This window comes from Haliaeetus albicilla, chromosome 12 (genome assembly GCF_947461875.1).
Source record: "Haliaeetus albicilla chromosome 12, bHalAlb1.1, whole genome shotgun sequence".
NCBI classification, from domain to species: Eukaryota; Metazoa; Chordata; class Aves; order Accipitriformes; family Accipitridae; genus Haliaeetus; species Haliaeetus albicilla.
In genome coordinates this window covers 26,115,186-26,141,961 of record NC_091494.1, presented here as the reverse complement: position 1 = coordinate 26,141,961, position 26,776 = coordinate 26,115,186, and the positions used below count along the sequence as shown (strand labels likewise).

General features: G+C 39.2%; 1 protein-coding gene across 7 annotated transcripts in view; it reads left to right on the top strand.

Moving 5' to 3' along the window:
• Nucleotides 1–26,776, top strand: part of MEGF11 (multiple EGF like domains 11) — a 293,642-nt gene that overhangs the window by 135,843 nt on the left and 131,023 nt on the right. For 5 of the 7 annotated variants that reach the window (XM_069798621.1, XM_069798619.1, XM_069798617.1 and 2 more), the window contains exon 7: nucleotides 23,366–23,440. The exons of the other annotated variants lie outside the window; for them this stretch is intronic. In XM_069798621.1, the coding sequence (XP_069654722.1) occupies nucleotides 23,366–23,440 (75 nt within the window). The remainder of the gene's footprint in view (nucleotides 1–23,365; nucleotides 23,441–26,776) is intronic. 7 annotated transcript variants of the gene reach the window in all.

Below are 26,776 nucleotides of genomic sequence, written 5' to 3'. Positions count from 1 at the left end.
AAATGTATGTACACAATTTGCATGCATTTCAATATATATATCCTGATGAATTTCAGTGGGCCATTTTATTCAGGGGGAAAAGTAGCCAATGTAGTCACCATAATTGAATGAATGTTATTTTAAATATTCTAATGTGGGAGAAAATCATTCTCTGCGGAAGGCGGAAATGGGCCTGTGTACCTATGAAATCACATTTCAGTCCTCAAAATAGACCTGAAGTAATACACAGACCTTTTGTTCACTTCTGGCACAGAGATAAGGCCCACAAAAGCTTGATGACAGTTATGTATCTAGTGTACTGGTAAGCCTGTCACCGACTGGGATTGTCTCCTTGTTCCCTTTTGTTCTCTTTGTTTTTAGCCATCTGTTGCCTCCTGACTTAGACAAGAAGTATGTCTGCATTACAGCCCGTTGGTGTGACAGTAGTGTGTATGTACATGTCCTCTCAAAACTTCTTGGTTGACGTAGTTTTAGTATAAGCTGCATGAACCCACACAGGACTCTGGCTAAGTATTAGGTGCCACAGGGCTGTCGATGTTTGAATCTTGGGAACTAACTTGTATACATTAGGGCAGGTTGCCTTCACACCTCTGCGTCACAACCTTGGCTCCTTAGATAGTCATCTCTTTGGCAGAGACTGCTTTTTAGCTCTATGTGTATCATGTTTAGCCGAATGACATAGGAGAACATAACTCACGATAAGATGAATTTCCTCTGACGAGCTGCCCCCCATCTTACTTACCCTTTCCTTTATTAGTGACTCTGGGAACAATCAGGACACTCAGCATTTCTCAATTTGAGCAAACGCTCATCTATCCCAAGCCAAATCCTTAGGGAGTTGCTTTTCTCCCATATTCTGTTACAAATCCAGCTTTATCTTTAACTGTGTCTTTTCCTTCAGTAGCTTTTTTTTTTAGGTTAAAGAATATAGAAGGGTTTTGGAAAATTGGGTAGAATCATGTTCCATCCCAGTGAATCACAGTAGACACACCTTCTTGTTTATACATGTGTTTAATTACTCGTTATGGTCTTAGATAGAAGACTTATAGCAAAAACTATTCAGCCTCTTCCAAAATTGACATATTATATATTTGGCTGTCAACATTAGGCAGCTGTTGAACCAAAAGCCAGACTTGAAGGATACCATCAGTGCACGTTCCTTGTTGTCCAGCTCACTGTTTTAATCATGAATCAACTGTAGGAACACAAACATGTGGTTTTGTTTCTAACAGCTAGTTTTGATATTTACAAGTTGGCCATATCAGTTTTTCTAAGAGCAACAGGACACCATTCAAAACCGAGTTTTAAATGCTTTGAAACTGACTGGTTTGCAAACTGATGATCTTCAAACTTCACTGAAATTAAAACAGAAGACACAGATTGAAGAATGTCATTAGGCAGGGGCCTACATTTGGATTTTCTCTATGAAGTCTTGTTAATCCTGGCTTGTTTAATATTGTCAAGTGACTGGGAGCACCAGAATTACTTGTGGTATAGCCATAATATAATATTTTTATATATTCATAAGATTTTTTAGAATTTGTCCTTTTCCAGTTTTTGTGGATATGAGGCAAAATATTTATTATTAAGTGAAGCTTGATTTTTAGAGAACTCAAGACATTTAAGAACATGGCAGAGCTGGTACAGAGTGGAGCAGATACAGCAAGGCAGCAGGTATTCCTAGAACACTGTAGCTGGAATAACCCAAGAATAGCAGCTTTTGGCACTGCAACTACCATTATTAGTACCAAGGCACAAATGACGCTTTGAGGTGAATAAGAGCATGATGGAAGTAGGAACCAAGGTAAAATGTGCATTATTATCCATCCTTTACAAAGGTAAATTTTACAAAAGTGACAAATTCCATTTATTTCCATGTAACCTTCAAGTTGCCTAGAATGCAAGGAAACAATGTGATCCACCTGGATTTTTTTACTTACCTCAAGTCTGAAAGGAACTCTGTAGTCCATAAATGATCAAGATTAGTATTTGCTTTGCTTTCATGAAAGGTTACCTGTAGAGTGCCTCACATTCATTGTGAAATTTATTTCCTGATGAATCCAATTTACATTAATGTGGGCTCATTAAAAGATAATTATTGTGCTGAGAAGAGGACCACAGCATACATCAATAGAACATCTGTAATTGTTTTAGTCGTATGATAAAGAAATAATTCTGAGTTCAGCTTTTCATAATGCCACTCTTATAAATGTCAAAACTGGATTCTTATTTTAACAGCTATGACAAAACTTAATTACTGTGATGATTATTATCAAGCAGCAGACACCTAGCACCAGCTCACCTTCTCTCCATTCACATAGTATAGAAATCTTTAATATTTTAACAATTATGATTTTTGAAAGAGACTGCTAGGGTCATAAATGTTGAAATATCTGGATCAGGAAAATAGCGCTTTTAAAGTCAGCATTTGGAAGACACTATTAAACAGTGGTCCAGTTGCAAAACTGTTCTATACAGTTTCCCAACATAGATAAGATTTGAATAGATTTAGCAAAGATATGAAATAGAAAATTTGGTTTTATCTAATGAATTTTGCTGCATGTTTGGACGTACACACTAGAGTTTTGGTCAAGCAGAGGGCGAGCCAGCTAATAGAACATTATATAATAATAATTAATGGATACTTGCATTTATATAGCTATATACCTTCATGCTCCAAGTATTTCATAGCATTAACTACTTAATCATCACAGCAGCTGCATAAACCAGGAAGATACACTGTACAATAGAGTTCATGTCCTTTAGCCTTGGAATTCCAGAGTAACAGCTCAATAATTTCTTCTTGGTGTATGCAAACAAATGCTTGATAACATGGAGGAAAGAATAAAGAAAATGAAAGAATCAGGAAGAAGAAGAAGGGCAGATGAAGGATCCAGTCCAGTGCTGGAAATCAGTGGAAACTTACGTGTGTGAGGTGGTGTGGGGTCTGGTCTCCATGTGTACTACTGGTAGAACAGCTGATTCTCTTATCTGTCATGAAGTATGTACTAGCCGATAGGAAATACACTAATAGGTAGTGCCATATGGACCACATTTTTTGCAATAGTAAAGTTCATTATTTTGGGGGGGCTTTTTCTGTATCTGTCTCTATACCAGCTTACTGCAGGGTTTCTGTTGGCTTCCAAGGGCACTGAACTGGGTCAGAACTGGAGAGGGTGAACATTGGTTTGCTTATGTTGCTGCCTGTGCTGCTCCATCTGTCACAAAGCCAGTCTGTAGACTTAAAGATGTGCTTACACCTGTAGATATTTAGGATGGCAAGAGCTTGTACTTCCACGATCAAGTCTTGTCATGAGGTTTTAAGGCCTGAATTCATAAACCAATAATCCACAGTCTGTAGTGATATAAAATTGCATGGAATCACTGAGAGTGAACAAAACCTCCAACCTTCTACAATTTTCATAGCTAGAAGCGAAACCGAAAGGACAAAGAGACCTTATATAGCACAAATGCATCAGTGTCAGCAGCAACTCTGCCATACTATGTGCATCTCTCTAGTGATCATTGAGTAAGATTCTTTTCTCTGCCTCACTGGAAAACTTATACAGAAAAAAACATTTATTGACCCCTTTGAGAGTCAGAAATCCAAAACAGTCAAGAGTAAATTCATAAACACACTTACTAAAGGGGCTGTAAATGTCTGGCAAAAACAGAGGACTGAAGAAGAGGAAAAAAATCAGCACCATTTTATGCAAAGAATATACTTTAATTTCTCATTCCTAAGAAGGTTTCCTTTCTAGTTTGTACTTACAGAAGGCATTTATAATTGTAAGGACATTTTTCAGCGTTGAAACTTTGCTCATCTGTTTAAAGAACATCCTCACTAGGATCTGAGTCACTCATTTAGGTTTGGTGTAGCCACTGCAATCTACCACTTTGATTAAAAAGTCTAATTTAAAATTAAAAATGTATTTTTTAAATCATTCTTTCAGCTATATAAATGTTGAGATTCTGTGTAAAGTGTAATACAGTAACTTTACTTTGTGAAGTAATACAGTTCTCAGTGTGCCTCTGATAACATCAGGCTCTTAGATATTCCAACTATGCAATGAATTTCGGTGAATAATGATGTTTGGGACATTAGCACCTTTCATCTGAAAATAGGGAAGAAATATAAAAACAACACTTAAACCTCAGAGAAGGCCTTCTGATGGGCAGATGAAGGCATGAAATGTGGGACATTATTCATGTTTCACAGTAGGTCAGCCACTTCTCTTTAAAAGCTAGGCTCTCAAATCATTTCCCATACAATAGGCACTAAGCCAGTTTTAACATTGTATTTTTATGATACTGCAAAGCAAAAACCACCTCCCACTGCTTCTTACATTTCACAAAGGTGGGAATATGACTGTGATAAGGCTCCAATTCAGAAGTTCATCCATATTTAGAAAAGCATTTAGCACATCCTAGGCCAAGTTTACATATGCATATGCATGTGATTAAAGCAAAGCAAATGCTGTAAGACTGCACCGAATTAGCATGAAGGAACATCCAGTCCTACTACATGGTCTAAAAGACTACAACAGGGTGAGTTTGGCATGAAACCCAATCCTCTGGCTGCCCCAGCTGAGTGCTTTCACACTTCGATGCTGTTCTGCCCCACAGCCTTTATGTGCCACATGCTTTTCAGAAAAAGTGTGTCTCCCAAAGATATTCCAAAGACGTGCAGTATCATTTTACTAGAATTACTACAGATACCAAAGTTGTCATGAATCCACCAGTGCAGATCGCTGAGATAGTAATGATGCCTGCCTAAAATAGTTTGCAATTGCTTTCCAAGGGTTTCTACATAAGATTTTATATCTTAAGCCATCCCATGGTTGGGAGAAAGTTCTGTATATCACAGTGAAAAGCTGGGATTCCTGAGTTCCCTTCTATATTTTTAAAGGATATCACTACCGCATATATGGTAGACTAAATATACCTGTCTGTGGAAAGTTAGATGGAAATAGATACAGACTATACCTGCAGCTGAATTAATGAATAAAGCTGTTTTCAGATGAAGAACACACATCTGAAATACCCCATCACATAGCAATTTTTTCTAAAGTCAAACCTAGACAGAATCTCTCCTAGGAAAAGGGGAAATTGATTTGCTTACTGAATTGCTCACAGGAAAAGCTAATGTTGAAAGTTAAAGTAATTACAAAGAATGGAAAACAATGGGGTCCAAATCACAAGTCTTTTTAAATCACTGCTCCTCCATTCAGTGCCTTTGGCTTTTGTAGTAATGTAGGTGTCTATTCCCCTGTCACAGTGAGAATATGGTATGCATAAAGACATGATCACTGTATTGAGCATACACTGTAATGTCTGAAAACAGATCTATAATTTCTTTCTTCTCTCTCTTGCTTGGTTTACCAAGCTGTCCCTGGGGTGCTCATTGTTAAACATATTCATAAAATTGCTTCAACCTAAACAGAAATGAAAGATACAGAGAAAAATCCTACTTTGGGTTATAGCTGAGCAATTCCAGTAAAATTAGCCAGTGGCTCAGATCCTCACTTGGTGTAAAATAGCACTTTCAACCCCAGATGGAGTTTTGTCAATTTACACCAGCTTGTTTTGTTTGCAGCATTGCAAGTGACAGCTGAGTTTGGCTTGTCCTGCTAGAACAAATAAGAAAAGGAAAGAAAAAATTTACTTTGCCAGCACTTTCCAGATGATCTTTCTTTGTGATAGAAGTGTTTGTATTTTAGTAAGTGCCTTTTCCATGCAGTCCAGCTACTTTTGCTTGAGCCTACAGAGAAGTGATACAAGCAGATCCTCAGTGGGTGTCAAGTGATGTAGCCTCAGCAGTGTCACTGGACAACTTTTTAAAGCATAAACCTATAGCTATTTGCCTGTAGCTCTTCACCTGTAGAAAATAGCGTTGTTTACTATGAGGTGAGGCTGGCAGAATAGCCATGAAAAGCACCTAAATTATGCAGTCATCTGATACAGACTGAAATTTTCCCACCGAGGAAGTCCCCGTGCTTTCTTTAAAGATTATTATGGAGAGACAGTTCAGGTTTGTTGCTCTCTCCTTTCTTTGTGTTAGAAAATAGTATGTGTACTCTGCAAGTCTGTGACTTCTTTATAAAATCTCAGTCCTATGCTTTTAAATCTATACCATATGAAATATCAATCTGTCCACTTTTTTGTCTCTGAATATAACAATTATCAAACTAATAACAATGACTGAGAGAAAACCAGATCCACTTGAATTGAGATGGGCTAGCTGAAAAACTCTGTTGATTGAAAAAGAGTTAAAAGCCCTGTCATCTTGTCACCTTTCACTGTGACAGTGCTCCCTGCTCACCCTTCATTGTGCTTGCATCTTAACACCAACTGCTACTCTGACAGTACCCAGCAAGAATCCAAAGGCTGGAGCAGAGCAGCTTGGGCAGACAGTTAATCCATCTCTCCTCAGCTGTGGTGCATCAGGGGGGTCAGCAAGCACCCAGTTTTGCTGATTTGGATCATGCTGCTTAGGAGTCTCTGCCCAAGAGAGACTCAGCAGACCTTGAATAAACAAACAGCAACATCAGTGCTATTTTTAAAAAGAATCTAACCTTCTGTTGTCCTCATCAATGATTTGTGATTAGAAAAAAAAAAGAAGAGTAGAATTTGATAGGCGACCTCTGACATGAAAAAGTACAGCAGTTACACAGCCAGAAAAAGAAAGAAAGAGGGAGAAAAAAGAAAGGAGAATGTTTTAGATACCTGTGATACATCATATACACATATATGGCTGATAAAGTATAAGAAACCATGTATTTCTTATTCCAATTGTCCTCTGCACCCCTTCTCTCAGAAAAAAGGATAGTAATGAAGTTTTATTACACATAAAATTAGCTTCAGTAAGTGCTACCATTAACTAGATAATAAAAAGAGTTGCCTGAATGTTGCAAAAGAATTGTTTTTTAAAATGTCAGTTAATTGCTAAATGGCTCCAGCTCCCATCCAGCTACTTTATTTTTGCAACAATGAAGACTTCAGCCACTGAGTGAAAGGTTTTATGCCACTCTTTTTTGTTCCCTGCAGGGAAGTGCAAAAGACAGAGCCTCTTACACACTGCAGCAACTTTTTATATTAGAGCATCCAGTCTGTCCCTGGCCCTGATAGTGTCCCTAGGACAGACTGACAGACCAACTAACCAACCTCCTGGGGATGTTCACCAGGACTCTGCCAGGCCCTGGGTCAGCCCTGGTGTCGCCTGGACTTTCCAGAAGGAATGTTGCCAAAAAAATTATCACAAACATGCTTTGAAGCATAACCAAACATCAAAAGGGGTCTTCCTCGGATTCATGGGGAAAGCCCTATAAACCCTGAGTTATGGTTTAAACCCATTTCAGCTAACATGTACTTCTCTGAAATCAGAGATGAACCATTAATGAACAAGCAGAGATGAGAGAAGTGGGACAAGGGGGCAGGCGAAGGTGATGGGAATATTCACACCAACAGGAGCAAAGCTTGCATTTTGAATCCTCTTTCAAGCATGTTTATTACTCCTTCGGACCTGACACCGTGATACTGTTTACAGTACAGAACTGCTGCCTGAAAAGCAGCTGGTCATATTAAGTCAGAACATTAAACTAACAGATTGTAACATTTCATTACCATTGTGCCATTTGTGTGAAAACCGAGTCTGTGTTGTTGTTGGGGACGGTCTGCATTAGGCTGGCATCCCATTCCTGCAGGCCCCTGAGACCTGACTCTGCTTAGCTTTGGCTGACTCCAGCTCTGTGGTCGCTTTTATGTCTGCTCTCCTTGCTCACAATGTCTACTTATTTAAACGTGGTTCAACAAAGCTTTTAAGCACGTGCTTAAAATTAATCGCATGCTTTGCTGAATAGAAATGGTTTTAAGCACTTTTAAATTTAAGCATATGGGTAAGTGTCTGGCTGGAATAAGTGCTGTCATTATGAGCAACTTTTGAAAAGCCTATCAATTGTGTGTGTAATGCCTGAGCATCCCCATGCACAGCACTCTGATTTGGGAGCAAAGGATCCTAGGGACCTAGACGGTAGGCTTTCTGGCTTTATTCACAGCCTAAATCATCGTCAATAATAGAGAATTGTATCACTGTGTCTTACATGTTCATTTACCCTTCAAGATTTCTGTTTAGTTTAGTTTATTGTATAGATTAGTACAAAGCAAGTTTTCCTTTGCTTTTATATAATGATGCTGTCTTAGCATGCAAGCTCTCCATGTACCGTATAAGAAAAAACACTACTTTCCATCAAATCTTGTCACCTTTGTCCTGTTCTTGGATGAAATGCCTCTTGACTCAGATGTCAAGATTAGTTCCTGGTTTATTAAAAACCAATAGGAACACATATCAAATAGGTTGAATATTTTCCAGAAAAAATGCCATCTCTGGACTGTGGCTAGACTCCACATGAAGTTTTAATAGGGAGCTCAGGGAATTAATTAGTCAACAGTAATGAGAACTCATGTCCATCACCAAAAATGTAACCTATGGTTGAAGAAGACATACTGCCTGGGGATACATCCAACATTTGATTTTTTTTTAATTTTTTTTTTTTTTTAATGTGAGATCCCGTTGACTTCAGTGGGAATTCATTTATGGAATGATAGTGGAATATGGCACCCTGGTCATTGTTCCTTAAGAGGCTTTAGCCGCCCTACAAGACAAGGTAGATGGTCAGAAGGTTTTATGTGATGTGGTTCTGAGGTGAGTTTATAAGTGATGTAGAAAAGCCAGCTATGAATTAAGTGGGTCATCCAAAGTGCATGCAAATAAACCCTTCACCCTATGCTGCCAAATTGTCTATTTTAGATAGATAGACTTACAGAAAAAATATTTCACATAAGTTTTGCAGAGTTTCAATCTGTATTCTTGAGACACTTTTCCATATCCTCGCACATGTAAATGTAAATTTTATTTAGGTATGCTGGCGGTCCTTCTGAATAGAGATCAGAGGAATCTTAAATGTCTTAAAGCAAACCAAGCTCTCCAGATATTGTTGTGCTTTTGAATATGCGAAATATCATGACAGTAAGGTCTTTTAGCTAGGAGTTTACTAAGTCTCTGAGCTGATCTGTTGTTTAGGCCATTGATAATCCAAGAGTTTCTCTTCCCGCAATGCAGGAAGTTCACAGTTCTAATTCTCCATGCATATAGAAACTCTGTAGCTGTTCGATGGTCAATTTTTCCGCTAGGTGTAGTTTTGAAGAGAGGGAGGCAGAGAATTCTGTAGCCTGGCTGGTAGGCAAAGGTAGTTTTGTGGGATGACCTCAGAAATACCAGCAGCTCTAAACTCAAACCTTTTGTTCTGTAGTGGGCAGGTGGATTAGTGGGCAGGCCACCACTGAGGTGGATGGAGTTGGATTTTATTTTTTTTTAATTTATGGTATGGATTTGCATTCCTTCTGTTTCCCAGAGTGTGTATGTGTGCTAGTTACATAGTAAGAGGTGCTGGTATTGACATTGTTAAAACCAGAGTTAAAAATAATTCATTGCAAATGATTATTTATTACCTATAAATAAAAATACAGACACTATACTCCTCCCCAGGAACAAGTTTGATACTATGATGAAATACTATTTATGAGTAAAGCAAGTTGCTATTACGATACTCTAGTAATGAAGGGAGAATTCTGTGGGTTCATTGCTTCTTTGTTAAATGCTAAACCCAGTAAAGGGATTTGGAAGATACCTGGTATGGATAGCTAGGAGAGAGTGAAAAAAAAAAGGGAGGGGGGAAGAGAGGATGGTAGAATGGTATAGATGAGAACACACACAGTCAATTCCCTCTGGTTTATATCCTGATCACACATCAGTGTAACTCTGGAGTAACTCCTTGAAGTTAATAGTTTATAGACAAAACAAAATTGGTCTGGAGAGAAAAAAAAGTATTACAAATTTGTAAAAGTGGAAGAGGAATTTTACCTCACCTGGAGACATTATCAAAGGATAGCTGGGGGTGAAATTCTCAAAAGTCTTAAATTGCACTTTGAAAATTGATGTAGAGTCTGTCTATCTCTACACATGATCACAGTACAAGTACACATAAACAAACCAGAATGACCTACTACATTAAGATGTTGTTAGTAAGGCAGATGAAACAGTAAGAAGCTTTCTGCAAGTTGCTCCTTGAGTGGCCCGGCAGCCAATGTTGTGTTTGTTGATGCCCTGTGCATACTGCCAGCAATACCAGAACTACCTAATTTAGACCAGCATAGATATATATCTAGTGAGTTGCAGCATGAACATTTTAGACACTTAAAGCCAGTGATACTTCAGCTTTTAAGCTTTCTATCACTTCTGAAAATAAGATTTAGGTTCCTGATATGAAGAGCTTTTGAAGTTTTTCTTCTGCAACTAATTTTTGTTATAGAAATGAAGCAACTAAGCAATTTCTGTTTCCCTGGGTTGTATGGATCTTCCCTTTGGCTGCTGTGGCCAGTTTAAAAAGTGACAGTCACTGTGTTGGGTTTGTGTGGCAGGGTTTTGGTAGCGGGGGGGGTGGTGGTTACAGGGGTGGCTTCTGTGAGAAGCTGCTGGAAGCTTCCCCTGTGTCTGACAGAGCCAATACCAGCCGGCTCTAAGACGGACCCGCCGCCGGCCAAGGCCGAGCCCATCAGCGACAGTGGTAGCACCTCAGTGATAACATATTTAAGAAGGAAAAAAAAAGTTGCTGGGACAGACAGAAACGGCAGCTGGAGAGAGGAGTGAGAACATGTAAGAGAAACAACCCCGCAGACCCCAAGGTCAGTGAAGAAGGAGGGGGAGGAGATGCTCCAGGTGCTGGAGGAGAGATTCCCCTGCAGCCCATGGTGAAGACCATGGTGAGGCAGGCTGTACCCCTGCAGTCCATGGAGGTCCACAGTGGAGCAGATATCCACCTGCAGCCCGGGGAGGACCCCACGCCAGAGCAGGTGGGTTCCCAAAGGAGGCTGTGACCCTGTGGGAACCCCACGCTGGAGCAGGCTCCTGGCAGGACCTGCGGATCTGTGGAGAGAGGAGCCCACGCTGGAGCAGGTTTTCTGGCAGGAGTTGTGACCCTGTGGGGGACCCATGCTGGAGCAGTGTGCTCCTGAAGGACTGCACGCTGTGGAAGGGACCCATGCTGGGGCAGTTCGTGAAGAACTGCAGCCCATGGGAAGGACTCATGTTGGAGAAGTTCACGGAAACCTGTCTCCCATGGGAGGGACCCCACGCTGGAGCAGGGGAAGAGTGATGAGTCCTGCCCCTGAAGAGGTTGAAGTGGCAGAGATAAGGTGTGATGAACTGATTGTAACCCCCATTCCCCATCCCCCTGCGCTGCTGGCAGGAGAAAATCAGGAGTGGAGTTAAGTCTGGGAAGAAGGGAGGTATGGGGGGGAAGGTGTTTCTTAAGATTTGGTTTTATTTCTCATTATCCTACTCTGATTTGATTGGTAATAAATTAAACTAATTTCCTCAAGTCAAGTCTGTTTTGCCCGTGATGGTAATTGGTGAGAGATGTCTCCCTGTCCTTATCTCGACCCATGAGCCTTTCATTATATTTTCTCTCCCCTGTCCAGTTGAGGGGAGTGATAGAGTGGTTTTGGTGGGCACCTGGCATCCAGCACCACAGTCACTTTTTAGGCAGCACATTTGAATTCACTATTTGCCAAGCTATCTTCATAGTGTAGTCTCCAGAATGATTGGTGATTGCAGGATGTTGTTTTCTAAAGAAATTGGAAATACTTGGAAATGAACTCCTAAAATACTACCAGGAACATTTTTAACTCTTTTGAAAAAGTGTTTAGAAGTATCAGCTGTTTGAGGAGGTGAACACTGTGCATATTAAAATGATGCCTTTTCAAAGCTCTGAAGCTGTTGCTAAAATGTTACAATAAAAAAGTCATTCCACCCAGAACACATTATCAGTTAATGCAAACACAGGATTTTTAAAAAGCTATTACATTCTTTGGTGCTCAGAGCAGGGAAACAATAAAGTGAATACAATCTCATCAGCTCATACTTGTGACCTCGTGTGGAGCGCTGGTACTTCACAGGACTCACTGTAAAGCTACCAATAACCTGCTGTATGACTCAGTGGTTTCTGTTCAGACACAAGCCTCTCTTGAAAACAGTGTCAGCTCAGGACTTCAGTGGGACTGTGACTCTAATTAGGGGACAATAGGCAGGAAGAGCTCCAGAAGTTTTAAATGGGGTCAAGAAAACCTTTTGATCAACTAATAGAGGCATCTTAGGATGGAAGTCATGAATGTTAAAAGCCCATTTCAAAGCAGCATTGGAATAGAATAAGTAACACTTCAAGCACCTGAGATCAAATAAGCAATTGTTCTGCAGAAATTCTTGATCAAAGTGACAGTAGTTACCTGACTGGTGAATCAACAGACTGCAAGAGGGTGAAATCAGAATCCGAAATTCAGATATATCTCAACTTAAAGCACAATACTGTATAGACATGGATAGCTGCACTGTGCAATAGCTGAGGATACATCCCTACCTTCAGCTCTATAGGAAACAACATAAGGATTTTCCTACTTGCGTTCCAGATGCAGGGAGAAAAAAGGATGTTACCAAGGGGAAAATGCAATATGCTGACCATCTGGTGAGGCACTTGCAGGCAGGGTGTGATCTCAGCTACAGGAATGGATCACCCACATCTTTCTTATCCAGACTGCCAAGCAGCAGCTGAGATGCAGAAAAGATTTGGCTATTAAGAGGTGCAATGAAATACCATCGTACTTGAGAAAATTAACATAACTAAGTGCAGGCTTCAGCTTCTTGACTTTTTGTATGTTTTCCACTTGGATTATAAAACATAATGTAGCAATAAATAATGTAGTATTACACTTGACCGTATGTTTAACTTTAGCATGAGTGATGTCACATACTAATTATCATGAACAAATGACCTATCATTTAAAAAACATTATTTCAGAAATAGACAAGTTTAACCCTGTTCTAAGTGAAAAGGATTATCAAGAGTTTAAATTACAGAATTATTACACTGGGCAATTATTAGAATATATGAAATACATCTCTAGTTTAGTGACAGGGTTCTAAAGAACTACTTGGATGCTTTCTTTCTGATTTCTTAGTTTTTCTTTTCTGATATGCTGCTTACAACATGCCTTGACTTTTAAGAGTTTACAGTTAATGCCTTCTCTGTCTATCAATATACTGGCAAATCTGCAAGTAACTGTATGTCTTCCAAACCAGTGAGTGGTGTTGCCCCTACTGATGAAAGAGTTCTCTGTAATAAATTTATTAGCTTTAAACATTGGCACTTTTATCCATGCCACATTTGATTAGGCCTTGTTTTGTCATCTTTTTGATCTCTACTATGTAAAGCATGGGATTTTTCTGTGGCTGACCAATACTTATATCTCAGACTTTCATTTGTGAGTTTACAGAAGGTGATTGATCAAAATGTATTAAATTTCATAGACATATATATAAGTGGCATGTTGTCGTTTCGTACATTTCTTTGCTTGCTCCTCTTGAGTGACTCTTTGAAAGTCTGTTTTAGGAGACCTGCTCAAGATACTCAGGCATGGTACAGCGACTGTCAGGCAGGTCTGTGGTGATGAGGCAGGTCCAGAGTCAGGCCAGGATATCGGTCCATGGGCTGGGGATCAACAGGGTTCATGGCCAGGCAGAGGCTTGGCTGGGACAGAGCTGCAGACAAACGCGTGTACAGCATAACTTGGCAGGGGCTGAAGGCCCAGGGCTGAGCTGAAATGGAGCCTCTGGGTCCTTGGGCAGCGACTGTGAGTGGCAGTCCCAGGGGAGGCTTGGCAGGGCCATCAAGGCCCGTCAGTGCACCTAGGACCCTGACAGTATAGTCCATCATAGAGAGCAGTACTTCAGTGGTATGTGCCAGACGATTCTCTCCAGTCATGGGCTTCCACGTAGTCCAGGAACAGCTTTTGAAGTCACTTTCAGTTGTGAATAACCATGGCCTCTTCTTCAGAGGATTTGGTGTCTCATGTCATGTATGTATCATTGTTTCAGTTTGACCAGAATTTCACTTTTGGTTACCAAATGTAAATTCCTTTCCAAGTTAGCTTCTTAACCATCCCATGCCAATATTCTTCAGTAACCTTCCTCAGAGTGATGGGCCAAATTTGGAACACATCATGAATGCCAAATTCTCTGCTTTGACTGTGCAATGCAGAGGTTACCTTAGTGTTCAGCCCTTTATATTTTGAAAGTTGTGTAACAAACTAATGTTTAGAGACTATCATTCCTTGTTTCTCTTCTTCGAATCAGGTACAGCATACACGTTTTTGATACGTTATTAGATATATCCACCAGGTAGTCAGGTTGAACAGTGTTCATCCTAAAGGCTCAAAAAATAGTATATTGCAAATGCAGTTTCGACTTATTATGCAAGTCTTCTGCAAGCAGAAGTGAAGAGTGGGAGAGGTGGAGATACAATCCCATGTGTTGATGGAGTGATTACTTCAGGAATTCATTTATGTTTTCTAAAAAACTTTATGCAGATTTGTCCAGGTCATTTGGATTTCTGCCTCTCAACTGTACACATGCTGAGGATTATGAAACCCCACTGAGTCCTCATCTTCTGAATTCTTTTTATCTTGTTTTCACCTTGGACCACATCATACTGAAATTTAGTGGGAATATGTTATATCCCTAACTGCAAAGTTATCATAATGCATTTAACATCACCTGCATATCAATTACATTTCTATAATAAAGAACACATGGGTTAAAGAGTCTGGAACAGCGCATATAAAGAAATGAAGAATTTAGTTAGATTTTATAACCATAGGCTTATAGTCAGTGAGAAATAAAAATGCATGCAGACTTGGTTTTTCTTCTCTTTCCTTCCTTGGGCAGCTGTCCAAATGTTGCATCTCTGAGTTATAAGAGGGAGTTTGATTTGGCTTCTGTACAGATTCCACATTCACTGAACTGCTTTCTTCATTTAGTTAACGGTCTTTCTGAGCAACACTGGGTTGCATTCATCTTTATTATGCAGTAATGGGAATCACTGCATGGGAAGCCTTGATTTTGAGTTTTGCATAAAATTGCAGCTTGCAGATGCTCTAATCCTACAAGCTATTAGTACAATAAACTTCTAATTGACATATAGGTATAAGTCTTTCACATCACCTACCTGAAAACCAAGAGTTATGAAATGTAATAAACTGACTGTGTCCCTGGAGCTGTGATCTCCCTTCTTTTAGGAGAACAAAATGTCCATCACTACTCCTGACAATTATTAGAATAATTGTTAATGTTCTATGAGAAGTAATTCAACATCAGGGCAATTTCTGAGACACAGTAGGCAAATTTAAAACATTTTATTGTGCTAATATTACAGTTACAAGTGATATTTTAAAGCAATTTACCATGATAATGTCAATGCAGTGCTAAGACAAGTACTTCCTTTTAATGCTGTTCACAGAAAAGCTGGTATCCACATAGATGTAGAAAAGCTTCTGAAAGACTGGTTTAATAAAATTAAACAGCAAAAGCAATGTGATACAGTATAGTTGCAAAGAAAAAAATGCTGGATGAATTTCTAGAAGTATATGTAAATGCCTTGTATGAAGCAGTGTTGAGTAACGTATCGTAGTCAGTACATGCCATTGACTACATAATGGTGTGCAGTATAATTTGTGTCTTTTTCTTTCTAAGAAAAATCGAAACTCTGTAAACTTATGCAAAAATATTTAACTATTACCTCCAAGGCACTATTTCACCACATTTCTGGAATATTAAGACTAACTAATCATGTATGTAATAAAGAAATGCTGTTTTTCCTTAGTAGTATTCAAGGGAAGTACCGTCTTTCTAGAGACATATATTTGATGAACTACAGCAATGATTATTTGATTGATTAACTATCAAAGAGGTTATAATAATCATAAAACAATTCAAAACATCATTAACTAGCAGAGCATTTGAAATAATATAGGACATTGATTCATGGTCGTGTTTGGATTTATTTTTATGTACTGTTGTGGTCCTTAAATATGTAGAGCTAGTTTACACATAATTATGGACACTTACGTAGTACTGTTTTCTAACAGAGGTTCTTGATCATAACTAGTTTGTAACCAAGCAGAAAACAAAAAGAGCATCCTATGTCCCTAAAACAAAGAAAGAAAGAAACAAAACCTCCAGGAGGAGTTAGAAAAATGCAGAAGTTTAAAGGAGAGCTCAGCATGGGGTAAGAATGGAAACTACCTCCCAGCCATTATTATGGAATGGCTGTCTTAACAGTACATATTGGGCAATTAGTTACCTCAAATTTGGTTTGGAAAGCTTTGGAAAAGAAATGGTTCGGCAACATTTTTCTTTGTTATGATTTTTTTATGCGTCTTCACCTATGGATGTCTTTAGTTATGCATACGCATGCCTTAATGCAATTACATCTTTTGTTGTAGACAAGTGTTAGTGATATTTGTGAATGTCGTGTGTGCCTAGGGTAAATGCTGACTTTTGAGACGCTTATATATGAGGCTACCATGGGATTAAAAAAATGTAATTTATAAGTACATTCATCTGATTAGTGAAACTTCTGAGTTTTCATTGCAGTGTCTTATTAAGTTCATATGTCTTTGCATAGGAACACTGACATTTTTGAGGATCATTAGCATAAATAAAGACTTCGTTAATGATGGCTTCCCCATTTTCACCTTCCTTCTGATACTGTGCACATCCTTTACATCCTAAGGGGAAAAGTGGTCTCTTGCAGAGAATTTAGAAGCAACAGAAGAGGACTGGGAAGCTCCTCTTCCCCTTCTGAATACCACCAGAGACCAGGTGGCCATAATGTGGGTATTGGATGTTTCATTCAGATTTTCTACAGTTCCTCTTTTTTGCTGCAACAAAGGATTTCCTTTAACTAGGACACACATTAACGATCAGATACTTTTATCCTTTCTTGTCAGAGCCCAAAGTCTTTTCTCCTATCCATAATATTCTTTGCCTGTTTCTGCTTGATAATCAATGTAGGCAGTTTTATTAGTTACGGTACCTAATTTAACATCAAAAGAATCAGACCACCTTTCTGGTGTGTGAGTGACTGAAGACCTGATTCAGGGAAGACATAAGGCATGTTAAGTGTTTTATAGGAATCAGGTTTTCTGTCTGCCAGCGTTGCTGACTTAAATGCAGGGAGAGCTAAGGGAGACCATGGTGGGTACAAAAGCAGCAGTAAAGACTTTTTTGTGCTAGATCCCAAAAGTGTGCCTGTGAAATTTCCTAAGGCAGCTCTCCATCACTGCTTTTATTAAACCTTTTAAGTCAACGTGTAATCTGGTAAATCTTATTCATCCAGATAGATGCATTTGAAGGAGAACTCATCCTGTGAGTAAAGGCTGGCCAGTAGAACGATAACAGTTCTTATTTGTCATTTTCCATTATTGTAACCATATTACAGAGGATAATGAAGTGCAAGTTACGGCAATTAGTTGGTGGCAGCACAAATGATAAGCACAGCTCTATTACTTTCATATACTGTGGTGTGCAATGCAGCCTATTGATTTAACGGCAGCTTCTCCTTTTTCCCTTTCACTCTCTAGTAAAAAAAACAACACTGAGATTTATGTGAGCAGTACTGTTTTGGAATACAGATCAGGCTGCAGAAACACTGGTGTGAATCTTTGGATGCTCGCTATTTAAAAAAGACCAGCCTAGGTTAATTCATAAAGTGCTTTACAAAATAGGATAAATGCCGTGTGTTCCACAGTAGGGCTCCCTGGCTTTTTTCCTCACTCCTGACTGCCTATTAATCTGCCTTTTAACTGTGCCTGCATGTAGCCACACATGGTTGGAGCCACCAGCAATGTATCTCTCTCCAGGCCTCTCCGAACTGGGTCACCCTTTTGCTATTGGTTAGCGTTAAATTATTCCCTTTGAGATAACCAAGACACTCCATGGTGCTATCTATTGTCATGTTCTGGCACTGAGATTTTATAACAGATTATGGGCAATCTGTCATTTCAGGCTGTTCAAGGATATATGAAAAATTAGACACATGTTGCTCTCTCACACTGAGAAATTTGAACAAAGACAACAAAACCCATGTTTTTCCCCATTTATTATTCCATTATTATTGTCTATTAAAATGTGGTAAATAAAGCATAAAGTGCAACTTGAATAAAGAACTCTGATGATGTACGGCATTTGTCATTATAGAAATGTTCATATGGATTTCAATGGAGAATAATTTCAGCTGTCTTGAGTTGGCTTTGATATGCAGCAGCTTCCACAGACCACTTGGAGGCTCAAGCCCCATCCTGAAAGTGGCCTTTGGTTGCACCTAAGAACACACTTCACCAGTTTTTACTTTAGGATTGAGGCCAAATGACTATGGGATGATAATGCATTTAGATTAGTTTGTCATTAATGTCTCCTGGTACAATTTTAAACATTTGCTTCCTCTTTTCACTGGATCATGAGAACCCAGAAAAATTTTATTGTTGATTTCATGGGGGTTTTAAGTTCAGTCTAAATCATGGCATTTGTATAGAATCAGGCCACTAACATTGTAGGAATACTCATATAGACTTCAAGAAGTTTTGAATTTTATCCAGGTAAATCTCTCATATCTGAGTGCACATATGTACACCTGAATATTTCAGTTCTGACTAAACAGTATACATTCATTGGATATTAATAAGGTGTACACATATTTTATATTTCATCTGTATGTTTTACATATTTTATACATATATATGTAATATACATTTTTATAACCTGTATATTTATGTTTCTTTATATATACATGTACGTGCCTGTGTGCATATAGATTTGTGTTTGTTGTACTCATGGCTGTCCATCTTTAGTTATCTATGGTTATGAAAGTATACGTATGTGTGGAAAGATGGATAGATATTATCTTCCTACTTACACACTTCCCCTTTGAGGCATCTCCTGAATAAGAAGCCATTGGTGCCATTCGGGAGCTACTTTTGCTTTTGCCTGGATCGCTCCTCTTCCTTCTCTTTCTCTTTTGAAAAGACTTTTAATCTCTGTTAATGTCTGGACCTCTTTTTGCAAACGAATGTGCAAGCTGCCCTCTGACTCACAATCCATGGTTCCAGGTGCTGTCTGGACCTCCTTTTCTCCAGTGCAATCTTAGACTTTTCACTCTGGCATAGTACTTCTCTCTTGGCCAAGTGCCCTCAAAAATGCTATATCACCCTCACTCTCCTTTTCCTATTGCCTATTCTTGACAACGATGGCTGTCCCCTTCTTGAAATCAGTTTTGGTCTCCTTCCCTTCTCCACCTACACATAATCTCATCTGTGCACGTGTTTGCCTACACATAATCTCATTTCAAGAAACAAATTCAACTACTATGTCTGTCTGGACAGCTCACATTATTTGTGTTTCAGAACAGAAGCATTTGCACCCTCCTCTCCTCTCTTGCTGTGCCCTGTCTACTGCCTCCTTCGTGAACTGTGAGGGACACCACCATCGTTCTGTTTGTCACCCAAGCACACAACATGGTTTTCTTTGCATTGCTCTTCTATGCGTTCATATTCAGGCTATGTCAAAGGGTTTTAAGATTCTTTCTGCACAAATCTCCCAGATGTACATCCTTTCCCCTCTCTTGCTGAATTATGTAATTTAGTGAATTGCAGGCTCAGAATTTAGCAGGGTATGGCTTTTATTGTGCTTGTCTCTGATAAATAGACATCGTCTGCCAGTGAACATGTTTAATATTTTCACCTAATATTATATGTTAAAAAGAGAATTGTGTTGAAAATTTAATTCTGAAAAGCAAGCAGTGAGATGATAAATGCCATGAAAAACAGCTCCAGTCACTGCAATGCTTAATGTTTTCTAGTCCTGATTTTGCATCAATTTCCAATTACCACTACAAAGACAGAACACCAATGTTGACACAATTAAAAGACATATAAGCAAATCGAGAATTTAATACATATTTCAGAGCTTAGAATAAACAATCCTAATAACCTTTTTACACCATTAAGGAAACCTATTTCTATGTTCTAAAAAAGGACATACTGGCAGTGGCTGAACAAGGACTAGTAAATTGTTGTTTCGCATGGGGGCAGAGTTGGTGGAGGGAGTGATTTAGTCTGGGACAAGTAATCCCTACCAGCCCTGTATCTGGTTTAGATTATTTCTCTTGCTGTACGTTGGCCAGTACAGTCACTGTATGAAGCCTCAACTCTTGGTTAAAAACAGAAAGCAACCCCATAAATGCTGCACTCCCATGCCCTCTGGCAAGTTGTAGAAGTAATGATCCAAAAGGGTTTAGGAGTTTTATTGCGGCAGGGAGGCAGCAGGGGTCAAATCTGCACCAGAAGACCTATAACTAAGTCTGTAATTCTTATATGGGCAAAGCTGCAGGGATTTCTGCTTGATTAAGGATTGCATGATTGAGGCCAGTGACATTAACAGGCACAACATCCACTCTGCATCTCAAAATGGTGACCTAACATGAAAGAAAAAGCCATGTAATAGCAAAATCTGAACACTTTCTTGCTGGTAAAAGTGGCTATATGCTTTCCAGACACATGCCAAGTCTGTAAATGGAAATTTTTTTTTTTTTTTTCTGCTATCAAAAGTAATTTTAAGAACTTTCCTATTGTATTTAATGTGTGTCTTTTGCCTGTATGGACTCTGAACTTCACCAGTATTGTTTTGAGGCTACATGATCAATAAATGTCAGCTTCTGAAGTGCTTTGCCAGTTTAGGTATCAGAAATGAAAACACAAGCTTCAGCTCTCTTTTACCGGTCTTGACAAATTGATTCTTTTTGGTCTACCTTGCATTTCTATCACTTCATCCGTCTGAAGAGAAGTGGATTTCTCACTGTTACCTGCTGTTAGCCAACCTGAATTCCAAAATCCTTTCAAAGGTTTGTTGTTAAATTTGTCTTGTGGTCATGTGCGCAATAAAATGGGAACCAGTGGGACTCTGAATGTGCAAGGACTGGGAAAGCAAGGTTGGGATCTGCGTTAGCTTGCTTTAACTGTTCAGAGCACCAAGCTGAATTGCACATTTCCTTGGGCTAGTATCTATTAGTGTTCAGCCTTTGAGCAGGCAAAACAGAATCCAGCAGTTCACTTATATTTTGAAACCTTTTGTGTTTTGGCAATTAAGAATAGTAAAACAAAGACTGTACATGCACAATGAATGTGCACTTGTTATTACAATTTGAACATGAATATTCATGGTTATGCAATTAGGTGAGGAATTATATGCTTAAATGGCCACTTGGGCACTTTATGGCCAAATAAAAATGTAACCATACATATGTACAGGTGCATATATGTTTACTTAAAAAAAGGCAACAAAGAATTGTTGGATCCCCAGTGCAACAATGTATTCGCTTCCCCAGAAAACAAGAGGGCCAGCTTGTGATGAAGGAAGGATTTTTATCCTTGCTGCAAGAAATCTTAGCGGGATTGTTTTCCCATTACTGTTTTGAGCATCAGCACAAGTTCAGGAATGGATTGATCTGAAACTATACTTGTAGTTCCCTAAAATATATCCACAGCTTACTCTACTCTACAGCCAGCTTTTGCTGAGACACAGAAATGGCAGCATGCACTGCAACTTGGTTTAGCTTTTTCCCCAGAAAAGTCTGTTAACAAACACTTTCATTGTTCTTAAGGGTTTGTGACACATGAAATGTAGCAGTTGTATTTTTTCAGTTAGTTAATGAATTGAGAGTGCATAGCTGTCTACTGAAATCTGTCTCTGAGATTTCCAATTCACTTTTGCTTGATTTCTGTATTCTGGAAGTTTTAAAACTGTCAACAAAGATGTTTTACCAGTCTTCACATTATGACAGTAATCTGAACCCTAGTTTCATTAAAGGGTGGAAGGGGATGCCAGTTACATTCCTTTTCCTCAGATGCCATAGGAGGAAGCATGGGTAAGCAAAAGCTGCTGCTGAAAGAAAAAAAGAGCATGTAAAATATGTATCCGTAGGAAAAAAATAAAAAGAGCTTTAGTCATCTATGCAGAACATATACAAAACCTAATTAAATCAGGTTTCATTGAAATTAAAATAAATGGCAGAAATTAATGAATGCATTTAGTGATGAACACTCAGCTCCCATTGTGCAAGCAGACTTTACAAGAGGCATTTTAGAGAAGACATTTTGTGGGGCAGAAGCTGTCATTGACTGTATGTTTTGTACCACATATAAGGGCAATGGATAGAAGATAGATGTCTACTCTGGCATCTGGATATATCCCAGCTCTTCTGCTTCCCTGCTGGGTGACCTTTGGCAAGTCACATCTTTCATTGTCTCGGTGTCCCTATCTGCAGAATGGGGATTATTCTGATAATCTCTGAAAGAATTTTGTAGTTTACTCAGGAGTAACAATATTTAGGAACAAAGCATTATTGTAACGATAATGCGTGATTTGCGTGCCACTTTATTCCCCAGTACAGGGCTTAAACAAAATTTATGTGATATACTGGCTTGTGCTGGATCTCTGCACAGGAGTGAATCTTATCCAAGATCAATATAGTCATTCCCCAGTCCTGTGGTTTTTATGAGTTCCACAACATACATAAAGAAATCAGGTCCTTTCACAACAAAAGCACTGTGCCTCTGCCGTAATTGTTAAGCTTGGGAATTGGATAAATGCTAAATTCTGTTTTTCCAGTGTCTTCCACTGCTTCTGTAACTGTTAATGAAATTACAGTCTTGCTAATAACAATATGACACCCTGGCCATGTAAAAGGTATGTGTGAATTGTCAGCAAATACAAGTTCAAGTGAAAAATGTGCAGGCCTTCACTTGTTGTTATCCTGCTGACTTCAATAAGATTATACAGTGTTTTCAAAAATGCACAGGAAGTGGTATTTTTCAAGTTATAATTTTGATTTTCCATAAAATATGTCAATAGCACTCATTTACAAGAATTGCCATAACATTCTTTCTATGGGGAATTTAATTTGGGGGGGAAAAGCACTTTTGGCAGAAAAATATTGACTTCTTGTTAAAAAAAAATTTAGTTTTGCAGTCAGAAATTATAATTTTTCCAATAAAAAGTGGCATTTTCAATGGAAAACAAAAGAGGAAAATAATTTGTGTAGTGAAGGTTTGTTGAAATTTCCAGCTGCCTGTGACTGCAGGTTAAGGAAAGGCTGCAAAACCACCCTGGGTGCCTGCCTGCTCTGGAACCCTTGTGTGAACCTGATTCTGTGTGAAACAGCTTCTTCACACCTGACCTGGAGCCAGTTAGGGCCAAGGCAAAGCTGTCATTGACAGGCCCTAAGTGTGCCCAGTGTGTATGTGTAACGAAGCTGTTGGAAGAGTTCGGTTACAGATGCACCCTTTCCCTTCTTTTACCCTCCCATGTCCCCTCCTTCCCTTTCTTTGTTTCGTCTCCTCTCTTTTTCTCCCCATTCCGTGTCAGGAAGGGCCACCTCTGAAGGGCCGGGGGAGCACAGCACCGCACCGGGAGAGACTAGTGGGAACAGCAACTACAACAGTGAGTGGTTTCCAGCAAATCTGATGGCTGATGTAGGGTGCCTTGGGTGGTGGGATCTGAGGGTGCTGGTTCCAGCCTTTCCCTGTGCATGGTTTCTCTCTTGAATGGCACATAATCCTTTGGACCCCAAACCTGAGGGATGCTGAGCCAGAAACTCAAGGGAATTGAGTACTTTCATACAGTGCTTCAGGCTTCCCAGGATTCTGTCATTTGTTATTTTTAACTGGATTAACTTTTTAAACCCATCCCAACCTGTGTTTTAGGCAACTGGATGGATGCAATTTATAGTGCTATGTCTTTTAATGCTGCACTGTGTGCTGCAGTCCTGTCCGATGCTCAGGCTGTGCTGTTTGACACCTCCAAAACACCACACTGGAGACATGAGATGCATTGCCTTCTGTTTTTCTCTAACATGGTGTCCCTGAGGTAAAAGAGATTTCCTGACCTATTCTGATCACTAAAGACCTTGTGGAACTTTACATTAAACCAGCACTTGGTTGGTATGTCCTGGCCCAATTTCAACTTGGGTAATCACTCAGGGCCCAGAATTGGAAGTTATCACTTTTTTTTCTCACTCCTTATTTAGGCAAAAGCCAAGTAACACCATTTACATTTCCTTGGGCATATCTCTCAGCTTACCTTTCCTAAGGTTTGGTCTGCTGTCTTGATCTACAAGCTAGATAGCTGTGACTCATTTGTTAAAGAATCTCTGTGTTGCTTATGTTTTAGGTTAAATAATACTTTGGCATTGTATTTTGCCCCTTGTAATAAATAACACACACAGTATAAGTGAAAAATGTTATAGTACATTATTTTCAGCAACCATTGACTCCCCAGCTGCTTTGTGCTGAGGTGGATTAGAAGTTGGTTTGAATCATCCTGTGGCCAGTTGAGCTAGTGACCCTGCCATGACTGTTTTATGTGCCTTCCTATTCCATTCTGAATGACTGTCAGGAAGGAGCAGTGCACCTCTGTACTGACGGGTTGGTGATGGTGATGTGTATCGTTAACACTCCGAGGACCAAATCAGCTGGCATCAGCTGCCTGTGGTAGCACTGCACCCACTTATACCCAGAATGAATTTGATCTTGCTTCCTTATGCAAAACATCTAATAAGAGCACTAGAGTATCTTCTTAGTGCAGTCTCTAAAGATAGTACCTCTAATGTATCGGTATTTTCCCCTTTAATATATTTTGTCATATGTGTGGGTATATTTACAAAGCATGTGTAGATAAATGTCATTGAAAAATATAATTAAAAATCAATTAAGAGCCCATTTTAAAAATAAGAGGTTGTAAAAATGGAATTTACAATAATAACCAGACTAAGCATTTGGCATTTACATGTCTGTACCAAACAGTGATTCCCTTGTTAGCTGTGCTTGAGTGACAAGGTGCTCTCTTATCTCCTGGATATAAATTCCAATATTCTTGTTATTGCTGGGACAAATAAATACCTGCATAAAGACTTCTTGCACTGCCAACTAACACCAACTGATTAAATTCAGACAGTTGTTTTTTTTGTTCTTATCTGGGCCCAATGCCAAAAATATCCCATTGTATGAAGGGCCAGATTTTGCACTCAGCTTATGCTCAGTTAATGCATAGCAAATACTGTTCTATTGATACAAGTCTAAGCACAGAGGGACATTTAAAAATGTTTTCATTGCCTATATGAAACCTGAACATGTTTAGAAGCAAGCATGGAAGAGGTATTTAGCCTATAACAGGATATGATGGTGAATGCAGTTGCTGTGACTAGACCTCTCTGAGGTCTAAGGACATAGATGCACAAGGTGTGCTTGGACCCTATGAGATACAAAAGTCCCCATGACACATTTTGACTTCCACAGAAATACAGCCAGAGAGATAACTGGCGATGTCTCCATGAAATCCATTAGGATGTGTATAGGTACATTTGTAACTTAAGCCTGTATGGTCTGGATCTATAGCCATGCTTGCATGGACAGGCTTTTAAATGGTAGGAGTTCAAGAACTGTCTTGCTGTGGGACCAAGCATCCCAGATTTATATCCAAAACTTAACTCTTTTTACTTGTTAATATTCATAGTCTGCTTCGTCTTCTCCTTCCATCTTCATCATGAACAGTTGGCAAGTGTTTCTGGGGGTCTTCCTGAGGTACTTGTAAAAGAAGTGCAGATTAAGTTTATAAAAAGCATTTTAAAAATCATAAACCCATAGAAAATACTAGGATGAGTGATAATGTCCATCTGTGATGATTCAATGGTTGAAGGGAACGGGGCGGGATTACTCTTTGAAAGCTCTCAGCCTATTCCTGCGTTTGTGCCAGTTCTCTTCCTGGGCAATAGTGAGGCGAGGTGGTTGGCTCTTCCCAAGCAGGTTAACTCACTACCTGCTTTGGAATCTGTCTGGGAGGACAGGGAGGTTCTGATAGCAAGTGGTGTGCCTTTTCCTGTGGGAGATGGAAGGTTGGTGGTATTTGCGACAACAGATCATTTCTTGCAGGTTATGCATTAAAGGGAATGTGTGAAACATCACACATCATCCTGTTTGATTCATTGCTGATGGGGTTTTTCCCTTGTGTCTGGCTTTGGTTTCCACAGTTTAGTGCTCTCTCATTCCTCAATACATATGCAGACCAAAAAGAAACAAAGTCCTCTTGAAAACCTGACATTCCAGCCCTTTAGAACGTGGGTGATATGAAGAATCTGTTTCCCCTATTTATGAGTAATCACAGGCTTTGCATGTGCTACCCTGTGGTCTCATCAGTTTAAGATCCAGAAATCAGCCCCTTTCTTTTAACATTGCTTGCTTCTTTGTCTCTTAAGATTGTAATTAAAATCTTACTATAATAATCTGTGTTTTTGCTATTTTTTGGATCTATGGATATGCTTGAAATAGCATGCTTACACATTTTATGAGTATAGGTTATTTCAAGTATTTTGTTCCTTTTTAAAGATTTCTTCTCTCTTTTTTTTTGGTCCCATGTTCAGGCAATTTACATAGGTCGTTGCCTGTGGCATTCTTGTGACACCACAAGCAGGAAGCATGCTGTTGTAGTCCTCACTATACATCTTCTCTCTGAACCATGCGATATGTGCCCAGACTTGGACGGGAGATGGGGTTTTTGTGTTGCCTGTGAACATCTGCTTCAAAATCCTAAGCCAAGAAAGACAAGAAGCAAATTAAACTATTTGTTCTTCTTTCTCCCTCTTTAATATCAAAGTCATTTCTTACATGCTATTTAAGCTTCCACTTTTGATCAGTAGGTATTAAAAAGGGATCTAAACAAGCTACAACTTAATCATATTCCTTTATGAAAACAGGATAAGAGTGAGAGTGAGCTGGAGAAAAA